Raw genomic sequence first — 18,552 nt, 5'->3', positions numbered from 1 at the left:
TTACAAATCTATATAACTTTTTTAAACCAGTTAATTTGAAAGAAAACTATTTTCGCTGCATAACCCCCTTTAACCACAAACTTAGGCTTTACACTTCATAGCTCTGTATTGCCACTCAGTGGTTTAGTCCTGTAAATGCATGTTTTGTTCTCACACTTTTCTTGTCACATCCCAAAAAATGCAAAGCTTTCGAAAACCACATAACAGATATTAAGTGCATTGTTTTAACATAAAATAAATGTGTAATTGTGGTTCCTCTAGATTCTACTGTGTTTTTACATATCTATCTCCTCCTAGATCTCCCTGATCAAGTGTTGCGAGTGTTTAAGGCCGACCAGCAAAGCCGCTATATAATGATAAGCAAAGACACTACTGCGAAGGAAGTGGTAGTTCAGGCTATCCGGGAGTTTGCCCTGACTGCTGTCCCTGATGCCTACTCTTTGTGTGAGGTGTCTGTTACTCCTGAGGGTGTCATCAAGCAGAGGCGACTCCCAGACCAGCTCTCTAAGCTAGCAGACCGAATACAGCTGAGCGGCAGGTATGGCATCTTATCACATTTATTGGGGCTGCATATTTCATTTAGAAAAAGTCACTTGTTTCCTGTTAGTCTATTTTTTGCATCAGCCCCTGATGTACAATTCCCTAATTGGAATCCTTGACCGAATTATTCAGATGATGTAATCCTATTGCCTAGTTGACTCTTCTGTAATCTTAGGTTTTACTGCCATCTAGTGGCATAAATGCACAATTGCAAATTTGTCACTTTATAATAGAATCTGTTGTTTAGACATTCAGTCTATTTTACTGGATCTTGCAGTTAATCCAGTTTTCTTATTTTTAGGTATTATCTTAAAAACAACATGGAGACAGAAACCCTATGCTCAGATGAAGATGCCCAGGACTTGTTAAGAGAGAGTCAGATTTCACTGCTTCAGTTAAGCACTATTGAAGTGGCCACTCAACTATCAATGAGAAATTTTGAGCTTTTCCGTAACATTGAGCCAACTGAGTACATTGATGACCTCTTCAAGCTAAAGTCAAAAACTGCTTGTGTCAATCTTAAGAACTTTGAAGAAGTGATCAACCAAGAAACCTTTTGGGTGGCTTCTGAAATATTAAGGGAGACTAACCAGCTGAAGAGAATGAAAATCATTAAACATTTTATCAAGATCGCACTACACTGCAGAGAGTGCAAGAATTTCAACTCCATGTTTGCAATTATAAGGTAAAGTCTACAACCTATTACCAAATCAAACTACATGTATGGGATTTCTCATGTCTTGGCAGAGAGAGAGCAGCTATGTCAGCATATTAGAAAAGTAAAAATATATTACAGCCAATGATGTAATCGAAGCCTGTTACCACTTTGATGCTATTCAAACCACAGGTTTTACAACTATGATTCCTCGAAAACACTGCAATATCTCAGAGAGAAACATATCACAGTGATTAAAGAAACCTGTCCCTGTTTCATGCTGCCAGTAGTTTGGGCAGCATGAAAGTGATGACAGGTTACATTTTTATCTGCACAGGAACATAATTCCTATCCTGTAACTAGTACCTCTTCTAACAAGAGCAACAAGAAAATTCAGTAGAGCTGCTAGATATTCCACACCAGCCCATATACATGCTATAAGTGGTTCAGCCCAATATTTTGGTGTTTGCAGGATTTTATGACCATACAGCTTTTTTTGTTTAATGAAAAAACCTGCTGACCTTTACATGTTGGCAATAATTGCACCATATAATCTATATGGCCCTGCTGGGTGCATTTACTGTACTCAGTCTTCTATAATGAAGCTGCTGCTCTCTGTAGATAAGACCTATTTAAAGTCCCTTTCTATAGTATCAGATCTAGCTAAACTTGAGTTTCTATGGCCATAATCTGTTTACCATTATTCTTTGTTTAATTTCAGTGGCTTAAATTTGGCTCCAGTCTCAAGACTGAGAACAACATGGGAAAAACTTCCTAGTAAATATGAAAAACTATTTCAAGATCTTCAAGACCTGTTTGATCCATCAAGGAACATGGCAAAATATCGGAATGTATTGAATAGCCAGAACCTGCAACCACCCATCATCCCTCTGTTTCCTGTTATTAAAAAAGACCTTACTTTCCTCCATGAAGGTGAGTATATTATTACAAAATTGTGTATAAAACCTTACTAGAAGCTTTAAAGCTAAAAGTGTTGTTTTCATCTAGGCAATGACTCAAAGGTGGAAGGATTGGTCAACTTTGAGAAACTAAGGATGATTGCAAAGGAAATTCGCCACGTTGGTAGAATGGCTTCAGTTAACATGGACCCTGCCCTGATGTTCCGTACAAGGTGTGTCACCCCCCCCCCCCCTTTCGGCTTGTGAAATTGCAGAAATTGATTTAATATAAAAAATGTACTTCTGAGGTGACACACTACTTCCTACTGGTAATGTGATGTCTTTTCTTAGAGATTGTTAAAATCAAATATCGGTTACTATCAAAAAAATAAATACATATATCTCTGATATAATGCAATTTGGCCTTCTTAAATCTGCTGAAAGTAGTTATATATACATATAATAAGTTTTTAGTTTTTACCCTTAAAATTAAAATGTGGATTCTTTTTACTTGTATGTCTCTTAAATATTTGCTAAGGCCCAGCAAGATTTCTCAATACATCAGTTCTGTAGGAAACATTTTAGCTGATGTGTGTGTATCTCTCTCATGTTAGGGAACATCAGGTTTATTGAACCAGGCCTGATGATGCTCCCCTATGTGTGCCATTCAGAATTGTCTGTTGGCTTCCCTTGTGTCTTGTCTTGTGGTCTGGGCCTTTCTTTCTGAGCTTGTGATCTTTCTTTCTCACTTTCTATACACTTGCTTCTCCCTCCATGGCTCTCACTTGCAGGAAGAAGAAGTGGAGAAGTTTGGGGTGAGTTTGTTGGTGACCTTGTTGCTCACTGCCACATTATTTCCATTCTACCCATTCGCAGTATTTCCTTTCTTTTGCTTTTCGCTTTTTGTTACCTTTTAACCCTCTTGCTGGCAGACTGATGATTTACTGAAATGACCTACTCTTAGTCCCTCAAAGAAAACAAAATGTCACAATTTTTGGATTATTTATATGTGCAAATTACAGTTATACTGTTGCAATTCATGGAGACTTCCTTTACGCACGACGCAGTATTGATTCTTCGGAAGCATAACTATATTGTGTGTCAGCCATAGCAATCAGATATCTTGGTTAAATGTAGTGAATATCTGATGAGTTCCTGTATTGAGGTATATCTATAGCTCATGGTTATTCTTAAGCAAGCCTGCCAAAATGAAAAACCAATATATTATGTTCTGGTTTTAATTGTTCTATTGGCTTGGTAAGTAAAACATTATGCAGAGGGTAACTCAAAGTGACAAGACCGCTTCATCTTCCTCAATAACAGTTAATGGTCCCTGCTGCATGGTCATCAATGTGGGCCGCCTCATACACTAACCAGCTACTTTACTGATCCCAAAACATACATAGTTAACACTGTAATCTTCATCACCAAGCCACTCGCCACCAGTAACTGCAGTAAAACCAGACAGTCTTTGCTGCATGAGCTTTTTATATATTTTTTTATACTAAGAATAGTTAAGTTAAAATTAGTTTTTCGAAACTCTGGCTTAAATGGAGCAGTCACCGTGAAAATGCTATCTAAGCTATTGGCGTCATGTTATACAGCCTGAGTGGATTGTTATACATCTTTATGGGAAAAGATTCAGTATAACTTGTAATTTATTGCTTAAAATCCCAGATGTTTTTATGCTGAGTCCAGTCGATTGAGTGACACTGCTCACTGGACTCCTTAACACGGAATGAGCAGGGATTTCAATCAAGAAGTTACAAGTTACACTGAATAATTTCCCACCAAGATTTATATATATCTGCTCTGCTCTTCCTGCTCTATAATATGATGTCAATAGATTAGATACCATTATCTTGGTGTCAGGTTCCCTCTAAAGCGATACTGCAACACCCCGTACCCCTTATGAACTATGTGCAGTTCTGTGAGTTCGACAGTGTCACCTAGGCAGGGCTCTCTCCAGGGAGCCTGCAGTTGTCCTTCCTAAATGCAGTGAAGCCCCTCCTAGATGACTTTTTTTACCAATGGAATGAAGCGATTTTAGCACAGAAAGAAGACACAACATCTAAACTTGTGGATGGTGCCGAGAACTGCACGTAGAGTAAGGGGTGGAGACAGTATAGCTTTTAAGGAGTTATCCAGCCTTAGAGAAACATGGCCACTTTCCTACAGAAACACAACTCTTGTCTCCAGTTCAGGTGTGGTTTACAGTTAAAGGGAAACTATCAGCAAGTTAGACTAATCTAATCTGCTGATAGCTCCCTATAGCGCCGGGGACGCTGAAGAGGAAGGTATATGTCTTACCTTCTTCCTCAGCACCACTCCCATGCTGTTAGTTGGGGTAAACTCCACTCTGGAGCACCGTTAAGAGAACTGCTGCGTCACCAGCACTGTTAGGAGCACTGCCACGTAGCAGTCACTGCCATGTTTACCCTGATTAACCATGCAGGACCAGCACTGAGTAGGAGGGTAAAGGCCCTATTCCACCAACAGATCTGATGACAGATTATCTGCCAAAGATTTGAAGCCAAACCCAGGAGTGGATTTGAAAAGAGGAGAAATCCAGTCTTTGCTTCATGACCTGTTCCCTGATTATAGTCTGTTCCTGGGTTTGGCTTCAAATCTTTGGCAGATAATCTGTCGTCAGATCTGTTTGTGGAATAGGGCCTTTAGACACATACCTTCCCCCTCAGGTCAGATTTGTCTAACCTGCTTTATAGTTTCCCTTAAGGGTACAAACCCACTTGACGTATTTGCTGCGTGAATCAGTCTTAAAAATAAGCAGGCAAAACGCAGGTTGGCTTTATACAATTGTTCTACGTTAAAATACGCAATTGCGTATTTTTGAAGCGTGAAGCTACATGCGTTTTTCGCACAGGTTGTTAACAACTGATGCTTTGCTAACAACAAGCTTCACGCTTCAAAAATACGCAATTGCGTATTTTAACGCAGAACAATTGTATAAAGCCAACCTGCGTTTTGCCTGCTTATTTTTAAGACTGATTCACGCAGCAAATACGTCAAGTGGGTTTGTACCCTTAAGCCCGATTTACTTAAATAGAACTGAATTGCAAAACCCCACCCAAACTGGAGACAAGAGTCTTGCGGTCTCTGAAAAAAAGTGGCCATGTTTTTCTAGTGCTGAAAAACACCTTTAGGGTAGCTTCACACATAACGTATCGCTGCGTTTTGAAAATCTTGTGAAAATCAAAACGCGCATGTAAAAAACGCAGCGATACGGTACGTGTGAAGGCACCCTTAATGTTATCCAAAATCTGATTGGTTGGAATCAGATTTTCAGTGGCTTTGGGGTTATGCTTTGGAAAAATATTTTTTTGTAATATGTAGTTTTTTTGTTTTTCTTTTTACTGTGATATCTAGTAGTTTTTTTTTTAATTAGCTTGACTTACTGGAATGAGGCATGATTAGAAAAAATCTTATATACAACCCCTGCATGACCCATACATTTTAATATGTTGCATCATACAGAGAATGAGAGATTTTATTGTTAATGGTGTTTTGTTTCCAGGTCACTTAGCCAAGGTAGCACCAATGCCGCTGTACTTGATGTGGCACAGACTGGAGGTCACAAGAAACGAGTACGACGCAGCTCTTTCCTAAATGCCAAGAAACTGTATGAGGATGCACAGATGGCTCGCAAAGTAAAGCAGTACTTGTCCGATTTGGATCTCGAAATGGATGAAGAGAATCTACAGACGCTGTCCGTTCAGTGCGAGCCAGCAACCAATACATGTAAGCAGCATTTTACATACACCAAAATCTGTTCAGTTGGAAGTTATTTTCTGGGCTCTTTGACTATTAGCCATGTATGCTGCTAAGGACTTGTAAACTGCATTCATTGTAGTTCTTAATTGTGCTGGAATTGTTTATGGATAAGTGCTGCAGAATCTGTTGGCGCTATACAAATATTAATATTATTAATGTTTTATGTACATTCAATTAACTACTTTTTTATATATACTTAAAGTGCCAAAAACACCTTGTGACAAAAGATCAGGGAAACCAGACACATCACCTGTAGCACCACGTGCAGCAACGCAACAGAAACAACAGCCGGCATTAAAAGCAAACCAGGCATTGCAAGTGCCCGCCGTATCACTCTATCCTTCAAGAAAGAAAGTTCCAGTCAAGGATCTTCCTCCCTTTGGTGAGTAAAATTACTCCTTTTAATGGAGTTTAGTTAAATATCCCATACTTTGCGGAGTTGTTATATGGGTGCTATATCTGCTAGTTTTATTTTAATTTTAAGGCTTTAATAAAAGCAATATTTTTTTTAACTAGTAGGATTCATTAAAGTGTAACTGTCATAACATCTTTGCTTAAAGTACTAGTCCAAGTAAATATAAGAAAATCTGTTCACTTATCAGGCGGCTTTCCTGCTCCCCCAACTTATTTGTTTACTAACTTATTAAATTACTAAGGGGAATCCAAAGAGCATGGAGTGAACAAACTTTCAGATTCAGAAATTAGGTAATAGAGGAAATGCAAGGAGAGAGCTAGAAATACACACTGTTTGCTTTCTTACTCCAATTCTGCATTCAAAGCTTGTACTGCTCTATAATGGCCTGCTTGCTGCTGTTACTTTTGAGGGTCTGCTACAGAGAGGCAAAGAAGAAAGATCCCCTGGTATTCGTGTCCAGTCTATTTAAAAGTGCTTAGCAGCTAGCCTCCACTGACACTGGAGCTGAACTCAGGGAAAGCTGACACTTCAAAATGGAGCCTGGAAAGGGTAAACTGGTGAAAGATGCCAAATTCAAGTTTTAATGGCCACAGATATTGCTGCTTCTCATGTTCACACACAGGATAGCTGATCCTAAAATGACAGTTACACTTTAAGTGGCTAGGGAAGATAGGCCTCCCTCCGGTATGTGTCCTAAAGTTTAAAAACTAGTGACTTTATTAGGTGCAACTTTGTGGAGTTCCCTATAAAACTTCCTTCCTTTAATTGGTCACTCTTGGAATGTTTAGAACAATGTAGAGATGCCAGCTTCCCCTAGTAACATTGTAACTATTCTGTTACATTGTTTAAGACTCGGATCCCCTCATTCCATTAGATCAGGTTCTTTCATACTGCTATGTCCTCTTTAAAAGGCATCAACTCGCCACAAGCGTTAAAGAAAATTCTTTCGTTATCAGAAGAAGGAAGCTTAGACCGACACAAGAAAGGGGCAGATGACACGCTATCGAATGCTTCCTCGCAGCTTTCTTCTCCACCCACCTCTCCACAGAGCTCTCCTAGAAAAGGTATTACGGCCAAATGTTCATAATACTACACTCTACATAGACGGCACCGTTACCACTGATGCGTAAACGGATAATTGTGCTACTTATAGAACACAGAGGAGACTCAGTCAGTAAGGACAATTACACCCTTATCACATTCTTAACTTCTCTTCTACACATTGAATCTAAGCTTCAGCTCAACAGGTTATTTAACCACTTCAAGATTAGGGAATTCTGTGCCGCCAATTTTCCATTTTTGAATACTTTATTGTAAACAGTAGTAGGAGTACAAACTAGCATTGATAATACAAAGTGAACACAGCAAGCTGTAAACCTCTTTCATGTGGTAATAATTTGCTCTGCAGGTTACACTTTAGCAGCAAGTGGCACTGTGGATAACTTCTCAGACTCTGGGCACAGCGAGATCTCTTCCCGCTCCAGTATTGTTAGCAATTCCTCATTTGATGGCATGCACCTGCATGACGATCGGCGGCAGAGGCACTCAGTGAGCATTGTCGAGACTAATCTAGGCTTGGGACGGCCTGAAAGAAGAGTCATGATGGACGCAGACCACTGCATAGGGTATGATTCTTAACACCTTATTTTTTTATGGATGAAATGTGTTTGTTTTTTTTATTATATATTTGCCTTGTTCAAAAGCTGATTTATATTGTCAGTTTCATTCATGGCAATAGAAAAAAATACTTAAGCTCATCTGCTCAACAATCAACCAGACCCATAGCAAGTTAATTACTGTTACTTATGCCTGTGTATCATCAGATATTTTGTAATGTTCTATTACCTTAAATTTGTATTCCTATTTTGACATTTGACATATCCAGCGGATACATTATAAATGTCTGATAGATGCAGGTAACCCATTTGGGACATGCACTCATATCTAAGTCGAGGGCCTCTGGTCAAAGAAGCCAAAAACAGCCGAGCACTGTTTGTTACTCAATGTTAAATTGTAAATGCACCTTTAGGCAATATTACCACACTGTTTAAATTGAGTGGATGGCCACCATTTAATGGCAAATAATTGCTGTTAACAGATGTTATTTGCCACTAAATGACGGCCATCCACTTAATTTCAAGAGTGTGTGAACATAGCCCTTCTGTGTTTTCAATACTATCCTGGTTTTGGTTGCCAAATACTGAGCAACAATACTGTATGTGAACATAGCCTTAAGGATATAGCCAACACACACAGCTAAAACACTGCAGATTTTCTCTACTGCATCTCCATACATAGCGCTGCAGCTGGAAATCTGCTTCATTACTAGATTTTACTAGAATCTACTAGATTTTCTGCTGCAGATTTTGGTATGTAATATGTAAAAATATGTAAAAATCTTTCTCATGATTATCCTTTCTCATGATTATCTTTCTCATGATCACCTTTTTATGCCCTAGTCCTTAAAGAGCATTTTACAATAGGAGATTATTAGGCAAAGTTGCAGATTATTATCCCACATATAAGACCCAGCAATCAAGCACCAAATGACCAAACAATAGTTTGGTTACTGATCGCTGGGATATATTACAGTCATATTATATGTCAGTCAGCAGAGGATCGCCTCATGTAAACCTGGGATGTGCTGCGATGTAAGTCAAGGGCATCATGAAAGATCTAGTGGTAGTCTGTGCAGCTCTACACTATTTGAGCCATTTAAAATCTGCTTTTAAGTGCTAAATGACTAGGTCAGTGCCTGTCTCAGGCAGTAATAAACCTGTGTAAAAACAGCCTTACTCCCACACAGGTCATGGTTTAACTTTGTCATAATATCATATCATATATAAAATTTTTAAAAAAATTTGCTTAATACTGATTTTCTTTTTCTTTTTTTTTTTTGTAGTCCTTATGCACATTTGGCTGAGAGTAGAGGCTTATACGCTGCTGCAACGGTTCTGTCCTCTCCCAGCATGGAGGAGCTCTCACAGGACCAAGGTGATCGGGCATCATTGGATGCTGCAGACAGTGGACGTGGTAGCTGGACCTCTTGTTCTAGTGGATCTCATGACAATATACAGACTATACCACACCAGAGGAGTTGGGAGACTCTTCCTATTGGTCATGTTCATTATGATGGCACATCAGATGGAGCAGGTTTTTGGCCACCAGGGACTCATTTAGACCAGGTCATTTTTCCTGATCATAGCACAAAATATGGAAGACACAATCAGGGACGAGAAGCTTTAGATCAAGCACAGTCCAGAGCAAGCTGGGCATCATCAACTGGCTACTGGGGAGAGGACTCTGAGGGTGACACTGGCACCATTAAGAGAAGAGGTGGGAAAGATGTTGCTCTTGAAGCGGAAACCAGTAGCATAACATCCCAAGCATCAGAAGAAGCTAAGGCTCATTCTTTGCCCACACACATTGCAGTAACTGCCTCGTCATCAAAGGGTCTTATTGGTAAGAACTTGCTATATTACCTCTTTTATCTGCAGTAAATGTCTTTGTGTGACTATACAGTTGACTTATTTGATTAAGCAATAGATTAGGGCTGCAAACCATGGCTAAGACCAGGTATCTAGTAAAGTTGTCACACTACTACAAAGCTGAGAGGTTTCTCTAGTGATTACCCTAAAGCACAGTGGTAATTAACAAAGTAAGCAAATAAAAGGGGTATTAAATGGGTATCCCCATCTGCTAAGTAAGCAATTTTGCAAATGGTTTTCAGTAGCAAAAATGCTTACTTTTGTAGCTTTCTTCCATTATTGTTGACAGCTCATTGCCTATGTTTCAAACCAGCACTTTCCGCTCTGAGAGTGGTGGTTGAGCTGTGACAACCTGGGGGGGAGCGCTGGTGAGTATACAGCAGTGCTTCTCAATTCCAGTCCTTAGGCCTCACCAACAGGTCATGTTTTGAAGATTTCCTTAGTATTTCACAGGTGCATCAGGTATTATCACAGGTGATCTTTGTATGGGATATGCTCAAAACATGACTTGTTGGTGAAGCCTGAGGACTGGAATTGAGAAGCGCTGCTCTACAGCTTTTATGTCTCCCACTCAGATCTCAGGCTGGATTGTTTCTGGGGACATGTAGTATTTCAATGGAGGACAGATGCGTTACACCACCACCACTACCACCACCAAACTAATCCAGTTACAGGGCAGTGCCACCATGAATCCGGGGGGGGGGGGGGGGGGGGGGGCATGAGAAATCCCCTTTTAAGTTCTGTTTTCACAAAAAAAAACTAGACATTAGCAAAAAATGACAGCTCTTCTCAGTTGTGGCATGGTTGTCATATAGCCGGCATGGTCTTCAAAGTTTCCTAAAATTTGAATTCCTAGCAATAGAAAAAAAATTGAAAGTCCCAGATCCACCAAGTTCAGTATGTTCCTTTTATTAAATGTAGTAAAAATCACTATGACTTCTCCTTTCCAAAGATTTTAACCTCTAATGACCACAATACATCTCATCAGCAGGGAAAAAGTAGTGTCAGCAGGGCTCTAACTATCAAGGAAACCTTCTATCCTTGTAGTTTAACTCCTTGCTGTAGGCAAAGTTTAATTGTGGCATTTAGACTTTTGTTACACAATTGCTGGGATGCAGATGAATTTCTATAGCAGCGGGTGCCTTACGAAGGCCCCCAGGTATGCCACATATAAGACCACACCAGACTTGTTAATTTGCTTTCGAAAAAAGGAAAAGAAAGCAATCAAAAAGTCATATGTACCTAAAGATATGGTACCTTAATGGCGATAATGAAAAAAAACTTCTTGGTCATGAAGGGGTTAAGGCGGCTATACATTTTTACTAACTGTCAGCCAAACGATTGTTTCCCAACGTCCCCTTACATATTAAACACATGCTCAGCACAACTGAATGATCATGTGTTCCCTATGGGAAGGGGTAAGGCCCTGCCAGAATGCACTGGTGTATCCCTGTAAGAACAAGAGTGTCAAGTGTTGAAAAGCCATCACACCTGACCCCACTCTCCCCCAACATCATCTGTTGTTGGAGTCTCAGGAGGTTCCCATACAGCTTATGGTGCGTTTACACAGATTTATCTGACAGATTTTTGAACTTAAAGCCAGGGACAACTAGAGAACAGGTCATAAAGGAAAGACTAAGATTTCACCTCTTTTCAAATACATTCCTGGCTTTGGATTCATCCATCTGTCAGATAAATCTCTCTGTGGAAACAGACCATAAGAGAGGCAATGGTGGTGGCATGTTTTGCTGATTTTAGCATAGGGTCCATAGGCACCTTTACCCAGTGTTCAGCCATTGTGCAAACAGAGGACATACATAGCAGCCATGCATTTTTTTTCTTCTTGAATGTGATTTGATTAGTAGAGGTCCTAATGGTGCGTTTACACAGAGAGATTTATCTGACCAATTTTGGAAGCCAAAGCCAGGAATGGATTTGAAAAGAGGAGAAGTCTCTGTCCCTGATTTTGGCTTCAAAAATCTGTCAGATAAATCTGTCTGTGTAAACGCAGCATTAGTCCTCAAGTACTTAATGGTGTAACGCATGGTCACTGGAGTATCAGCCTGATTTCAGGCTCCATATACTGTAGCTTAGTTTCCAGTTATTGCTTATACTACAGGATAAAAAGTAGCCAACACTGCAGACAATAGGGATTACCCATAGGCAGTAGTAGATGTCTATAGACGGTTTATTACAGTTTGTATTTACTTTTTGTTTTATTTACTTTGTTTCGTTTCTGTTGTTACAATAATTGTCTCTTATGGTAGTGTATTGTGTTACCACAGCACGGAAGGAAGGCCGTTACAGAGAACCACCACCAACACCACCAGGATATGTAGGAATTCCTATAGCGGAGTTTGCGGATGGACACCCACAGTTGTCTAGGAAGCCTCCAGATTATAACGTAGCTCTACAACGCTCCAGGATGATGGCGCGAAGGAGTGACAGTGAAGGAGCTCCAGCTACATCTCCACCCTCACATAATCAGCCTTGTAGCAAGCCAGTTAACAAGCCACAATGGCATAAACCAAATGAGTCAGATCCACGGCTTGCTATATATCAGGCACAAGGGGTACCTGCAAAAGACGATGGTAAGTGTCCTAAGAGATTAATACCTACTTCTGATCACTGATCACTGCGTGTAAGTGTAAGTGGCAGGGGGAGTCCCCTGTCACTTACCGATCGGGACCTGCGGGGGTCCCCGGCGTTAAAACGGACGGCCGGAGGTCTCTCAACTGCCTCCATGCAGTCTGATTGGCGCTCTGGTCACTGAGCCTGCACAGGCAGGCTCAATGAGCAGAGCGCCGATAACACTGATCAATGCTATGCCTATGGCATAGCAGTGATCAGTGTAAAAAAGGAAAGTAATGAATGTGCAAGTCCCCCAAAGAGACTTAAAATGCATTAAAGAAAAGTTAAAATCACTAACGCACTACCCCAAAACCCCTCCCCCAATAAAAGTTGAAATCACCCCCATTACCCATTATATAAATAAAACATATAAAAATAAATAAACATATAATATACCGTAGCGTGGGTAATTGTCCGATATATTAAAATATAACAAGCGTCATTGCGAACGGTAAACGGTATACACGAAAAGAGGGAAAAAAGTGCGCGGATTACCGATTTTATGTTACGTTATATATATATATAAAAAAAATATAAAAAGTGATTAAAACGTCCGATCTTCACAAATATGGTATTAATAAAAACTAGAGATCATGGCGGAAAAAATGACACCCCATACAGCCCCGTAGGTGAAAAAATAAAACCGTTATAAGCGTCACAATAGGCCCATTTTATTAATATTCAATTGCCAAAAAAAAGGATTTTATTAAAAAAAATATATAACATTAGAGAATCTGTGTAAACCTGCATATGGTTGTGTTTGGACTGACCTATAGAGTAATAGTATCATGTCGCTTTTACCATATAGTGCATTACGTAGACACAGGAACCCCCCAAACGTTACCGCATTGTATTCTTTTTTACGATTTCACCAATTTATATCTTCATAAATAATACATTTGGGATTCCATCGTACATGTTATGGTAAAATGAATGACGCCATTACAAAGTACAACTATTCCTGTAAAAAACAAGCCCTTACATGGTCTTGTAGATAGAAAACTGAAAGTGCTGGAGCTCTTAGAAGGGGAGGAGGGAAAAATGAAAGCGCAAAGATCAAAATTTGCGCAGTCCACTGGGTCATTTTGGGCCTGGTCCTCCAAGGGTTAAATCATTCATATGTAAGAATTAATCTTCTGGTGTAAACACAGCCAAAATTGTTCATGCTGTTGATTGCAACTTTTGAGCTGACCTCAAAATCATTGTTAAAGAGGACCTGTCACCCCCCGTGCCGGGGTGACAGGCTCCCGACCCTCTGTTAGATCCCCCTATACTTACGTGATCCCGCCGGGTCCCGCTTCCTGTTGCGGTCGGGTCTCGAAGATTTCAGCGCCCGAAGCCCGGCGCGCGCGCTGAGAGATGAGTCCGATGCCCATAGAGAATGACGGAGCATCGGACTCCTTATTCATTCTCTATGGGCATCTGACTCTGCTGTCAGCGCGCGCCGGGCTTCGGGAGCTGATATCTCCGGGACCTGGCCGGCTCAGGAAGCGGGACCCGGCGGGATCATGTAAGTATAGGGGGATCTAACAGGGGGTCGGGAGCCTGTCACCCCGGCACGGGGGGTGACAGGTGTCCTTTAATCGTTCTCAGGTCTTTCAGTGAACACTGAATATATGTTAACGCTATTACGATCACATTAATGACTTTTCATAGCGATTTATCATCTTATCTAAATGCTTATTATTTAAAAGAAAAAAATCAACTTTTGTTCGGTAAACGAGCGGTTAAGCTCCACAGGGCACATATTGTTGTATGTAAGTTTATTGAGTTCACAAAGAACAACTGGACATAAGGAATATAATATGTTCCGTAATGAAAACTGTTCTAAACATGTCAGTATGATCTGATGCTTTTTTTTAGTACCGTTTCTGAATGTTATAAAAACCCGTTTTTCATAAAATGCTTATAAAAATTATCTGAAAAAAAACCTAACTATTAAGTGATTTATCTGTGTGTGTGAAAGGACCTGAAGATGTTTTCTGTAAACACATCTTTCATATAGTTCTAATAGATTTTTTTTTCTTTTTTGCAGATGATGAACAAGTGTCAGCTGTATGAGGTTAAGACCCAGTCCTGTTCTAGGATACGTCACCTAAAATGAAGAGCACAAGAGGATGCCCTATGTGACTGGAGTCTGTGGAACAGTTTCCTCCTCCTTATCTGCCTTACAAGCAGCACTGGGCATCTAACAACCTTCTGTTCTACTCCCTGGCATGTGAAATACTGTGAAGACATCTCTGGCACTTTTTGTCTTCTCTGAGCTGTGTTCTCGAGAAAGACTGTGCAGGAAGCTGCAATCTGATGGTAGCTGGCTGAATCTTGCACAGTATCATTCCAAAAGTGTCAGTCACCACATCAGCAATGACTTCTATTGCACTTCTTCATGCCTGGATGGTGTCTTTTTTTTTTTTTTTTTAAATCTCGGTTTTATCTTTTAGTCATATATCTAGCTTTGTCTACTGTTTGTATGGCAAGCTAGTCATGTGCTTATATCAGCCATTTTTAAGTTCAGCTGAGATTGCATTTCAATAGTCTCTGTTCACAGTTTTTTTCTGAGTTGGTTTTGTTCTGTTTACAATACTGTTACAATACGACCCCAGCGTGAACAGTCCTTTGTCATGGGAAGTGCACGCTCTGCGTTTGTTACATCAGGATATTTACAGTGTTATTTCACACCTAAGTTATGACTTATTTTTTTATGTTTATATAGAGATTTTTAATTGGGAAAAAAGAACTGGATTATATTAAAGTTATGGCAGCTTGGGACATTCAAATAATGCTACTAGTTGATAATAGAGAGTAAATTGGTAGCGTTTTTTTTTTTTTACGCCTCCATCTAAAAAAAAAATCAATCTATTCAACAACCATTGTCATTTAACTAGGCTATCCCCAGCAATGCAGCACATTCATGTATATGACATGCGGACTTTGCGAAATGCCATTGTGGGATACTGCACTTGTCGAGAAGGCTAATGTGTTGCATTCATCTGCTCACAGCTGCTATTTTACACTTTCATGACTTTCTCCTCCCTTTGCACAGACTCCGGATACCTGAAGGCTGCCAATCCGAGTAATACTCCTGTGTGAGGAATTTATGATCTTGGATTATTATGATTATTTTTTTTTTCCATTTGATCTAAACTGATCATATTGATCAGTGGTTAAACATATATATATGTATACAACTTTAAAGAAAACAAGGAAAGAAATTACAGTGTTTTTTTCACTGTTTAAAATGACAGCAGTGCTTTATTTAATGATTCTCTATCCTGTTATCATGGCTTTTGTCTACCTTCCCTCTATATCACATTGTCAGTTATGCCTATGTAATTTTACATGTAATATGCATTTATTTGCCAGCTTTTTTATGTAGGTGATGGACCTGCTGCGTAGAGGCAGACAGAAGGCCAGATCTATCTCACATTGCACAAGTTCTAAGCATCATATAATGGTAGATTATAGGACTGCTAACCTCAGTTCGCTCTGTGATGTCAAGTGCAGAATGTACAACTAACTGGTGATTTCATCATGCTTTTGATACTACTTGTACCTGTATGTCTTTTAGAAAGACATTGGTAGAGTCTGTATCCTTTTTGTATTTTTAATACAATAATTGTACATATTGGTTATATTTTTGTTGAAAATGGTAGAAATGTACTATGTTTATGCTTCTACATCCAGTTTGTATGAAGCTGGAGAATAAATAAATATTATAACAGTTTCGGGTGACTGATTCCTGATTCCTTTACTGAAAAATATATATGTGCACTCACAACCAGTTCACATTGCATGATATCATGGACGAATATTGGAGATTTGACATCATAGCGGATTTACAAATGTCAGACCATCAACACTTTTATGTACCTAGACCAACTTTAAGGGAATCTGTTGGGTCAGAGAGACACAAATCTCCTTTCATATATTTGACTGTGATTACAGAGCGCAGAACATGCTTTTATTATATAGTATGAAGAGTCAGAAACCTCCCTGCTCCCCCCTCCCATATCTGACCCTGCTTGGTACTCTGCTTCTAGATGTAAATCAAGGGGGAGAAAGGAGACATTCCAGCTTGTAGCTATTCAGGAGCTTGGGAAAGCCTTTCTGACTCTTTGTATCAGAGAATACAATCATTTTTCTACATCCTGGAAGTACAGCTGGATATATGAAAGGTACTGTGTCTCCTTGTCATAGCAGCTATGTCTGCAGTTCGGAAAGTGAACAATGGCTGACAGATTCCCTTCACCAAAGAACCCCAGATTTTTTTTTTCCCATTTAATGCTTATTTACCAGCATTATCATAACAGCGCAACTGGTTTCCTTCTAGCTCACTTTCCTCCATACATTCATAGAGGAGTCATGGGAACTCCAGTTTTACTGCTAGAAAATGTCATACACAGTTTGTAAGCCTTTCCTTTGCTTCTGATTTACACACTTAATATAGTCCCCTCTTTCCAGTCTAATGGTATTATTCATTTTATTATTGAATTCTTGTACTGTGGGCGAGTCTTTCTGAATCCACCTGGAAGCTATGACTTTACAAACCTGGTAAAACATTCTCTGTATCGCTATCCTGTCTGTATCCTCAATTTTTTGGGGAATGATCCTAAGAATGCAAGCTTTTGGGTCCATGGGAGTAGTGAAGCCATATACGCTCTCAATTATGCCCACTGCTCCCTTCCAAAACTCCTCTAACTGGCTATACTCCCACATCATGTGTAGGAGAGAGGCGTTTTCCCATTTGCATCTCGGACAGTCTGCAGATGGCCAAGCGCCAATTTGTAGGAAAACAGGCGTTTTATAGACCCTATGTAACAAAAACAGCTGTGATAGCCTTTGCGATTCACTTAATGACACTATGGTAGAAAGTTCTAAGACATTGTTCCAGTGTTCATCAGACTGCCCACATCTCTTTCCCATTTTTCCCTTATTGTCAACGGGAATCTAGTAAGGTGTTCCTGTAAGAGTTGGGTATACAGTGTTGAGATTACGCCCCTAGCAGAATCTTTATTGGAGCACTATATGAGAGGTAATTGTGAACTGTGTCTGCCGAGCTTGGGCTTGGCAGGCATGCCGTAGTTGGAGGTATTGATAAAATCTGGTATGTGGAAGGTCAAAGGTAGTACGTAAGTGTTCAAAAGTGGCAACCTCACCATCCTGCAAAATCTGGGACAAAAACAGTACACCTTTATCCTCCCACGGGAAGAAACCTTCTAACTTAAAAAACTCTGGTAACAGGGGGTTACGCCACAGTGGTGTATAATTATTAAATCCGTCAAGGCCGAGTAAAGACTTTGCTGTGGTCCATACCTACCCACCCAATTGGTTTCCCCTGTCTCCAGGGCCATTATAGGTAACCTGTGCCCGCTCAACCACCTGACCAGTAGTCCTGTCTGTCCCCAAAAGCCTACGGTGCCCCACCCCCTAAAGTGCTGCAATTGGGAAGCTAAGAAATAAATATAAGGGTTTGGGAGGGCCAGGCCACCTGCGTCTTCGGAGCGTCTTAAGTTTAATTCGCGGTGTCCCTTTGCGCCATACCAAGTCTTGAAATATACCTTGGATCCTATGGAAGAGACGCAAGGGTAGCCAGACAGGTGAGTTGTGAAGGATATAAAGCAGTTGGGGCATCAAAATAATTTTTAGCAGGTTACCCCTTCCTTTGATGGACAGTGGAAGTCGGCAACATGTATCCACCTTCAATGTGAACCTGGAGAGTAGGGGTAGAAAATTTTTGGCAATAAAGTCCTTTGCGGATGGGGTAATTATTATTCCCAGGTACTTGAATTGAGTAACAATTTGTAATTTAGTAGAGGTCGTCAATCCACCAACCTGGTAGCAGTTTTAAAGGTAAGATAACTGATTTAGTCTAGTTTATGGAGAGTCAGGATCGTGTCCCAAACTGTTAAGTTATGGACATAATATTAGGGAGGGAGGTAAGTACATTGCCAACATACAAGAGCATGTCATCAGCGTACAATGACACACGCTCTTCCATGTTACCTCTGACAAAGCCCTGGAAGGCTACAGACTCGTGTAGTGTACATGCGAGCAGTTCTATAGTGATCGCGAAAAGGAGGGGCGACGGGACAGCCCTGCCTCGTGCACCTCCCCAACATTAACCCCTCAGAT

General features: G+C 40.2%; 1 protein-coding gene across 12 annotated transcripts in view; it reads left to right on the top strand.

Moving 5' to 3' along the window:
* RAPGEF2 (Rap guanine nucleotide exchange factor 2) overlaps positions 1 to 16,144 on the top strand; it is a 211,231-nt gene extending 195,087 nt beyond the window's left edge. For 7 of the 12 annotated variants that reach the window (XM_069977841.1, XM_069977839.1, XM_069977845.1 and 4 more), the window contains 12 exons: positions 298 to 538; positions 842 to 1,225; positions 1,917 to 2,128; positions 2,204 to 2,327; positions 2,886 to 2,909; positions 5,630 to 5,853; positions 6,089 to 6,268; positions 7,213 to 7,365; positions 7,710 to 7,926; positions 9,204 to 9,763; positions 12,057 to 12,380; positions 14,456 to 16,144. In XM_069977841.1, the coding sequence (XP_069833942.1) occupies positions 298 to 538; positions 842 to 1,225; positions 1,917 to 2,128; positions 2,204 to 2,327; positions 2,886 to 2,909; positions 5,630 to 5,853; positions 6,089 to 6,268; positions 7,213 to 7,365; positions 7,710 to 7,926; positions 9,204 to 9,763; positions 12,057 to 12,380; positions 14,456 to 14,481 (2,669 nt within the window). In that variant the 3' untranslated portion in view covers positions 14,482 to 16,144. The remainder of the gene's footprint in view (positions 1 to 297; positions 539 to 841; positions 1,226 to 1,916; positions 2,129 to 2,203; positions 2,328 to 2,885; positions 2,910 to 5,629; positions 5,854 to 6,088; positions 6,269 to 7,212; positions 7,366 to 7,709; positions 7,927 to 9,203; positions 9,764 to 12,056; positions 12,381 to 14,455) is intronic. The other 5 variants (XM_069977843.1, XM_069977840.1, XM_069977844.1 and 2 more) reach the window with 4 other exon arrangements.
* The last annotated feature ends 2,408 nt before the right edge of the window (positions 16,145 to 18,552 follow it).

This window comes from Dendropsophus ebraccatus, chromosome 7 (genome assembly GCF_027789765.1).
Source record: "Dendropsophus ebraccatus isolate aDenEbr1 chromosome 7, aDenEbr1.pat, whole genome shotgun sequence".
In the NCBI taxonomy this organism is placed as follows: Eukaryota; Metazoa; Chordata; class Amphibia; order Anura; family Hylidae; genus Dendropsophus; species Dendropsophus ebraccatus.
The sequence above is the reverse complement of the archived record's forward strand: the minus strand, read 5'-3'. Positions and strand labels throughout refer to the sequence as shown.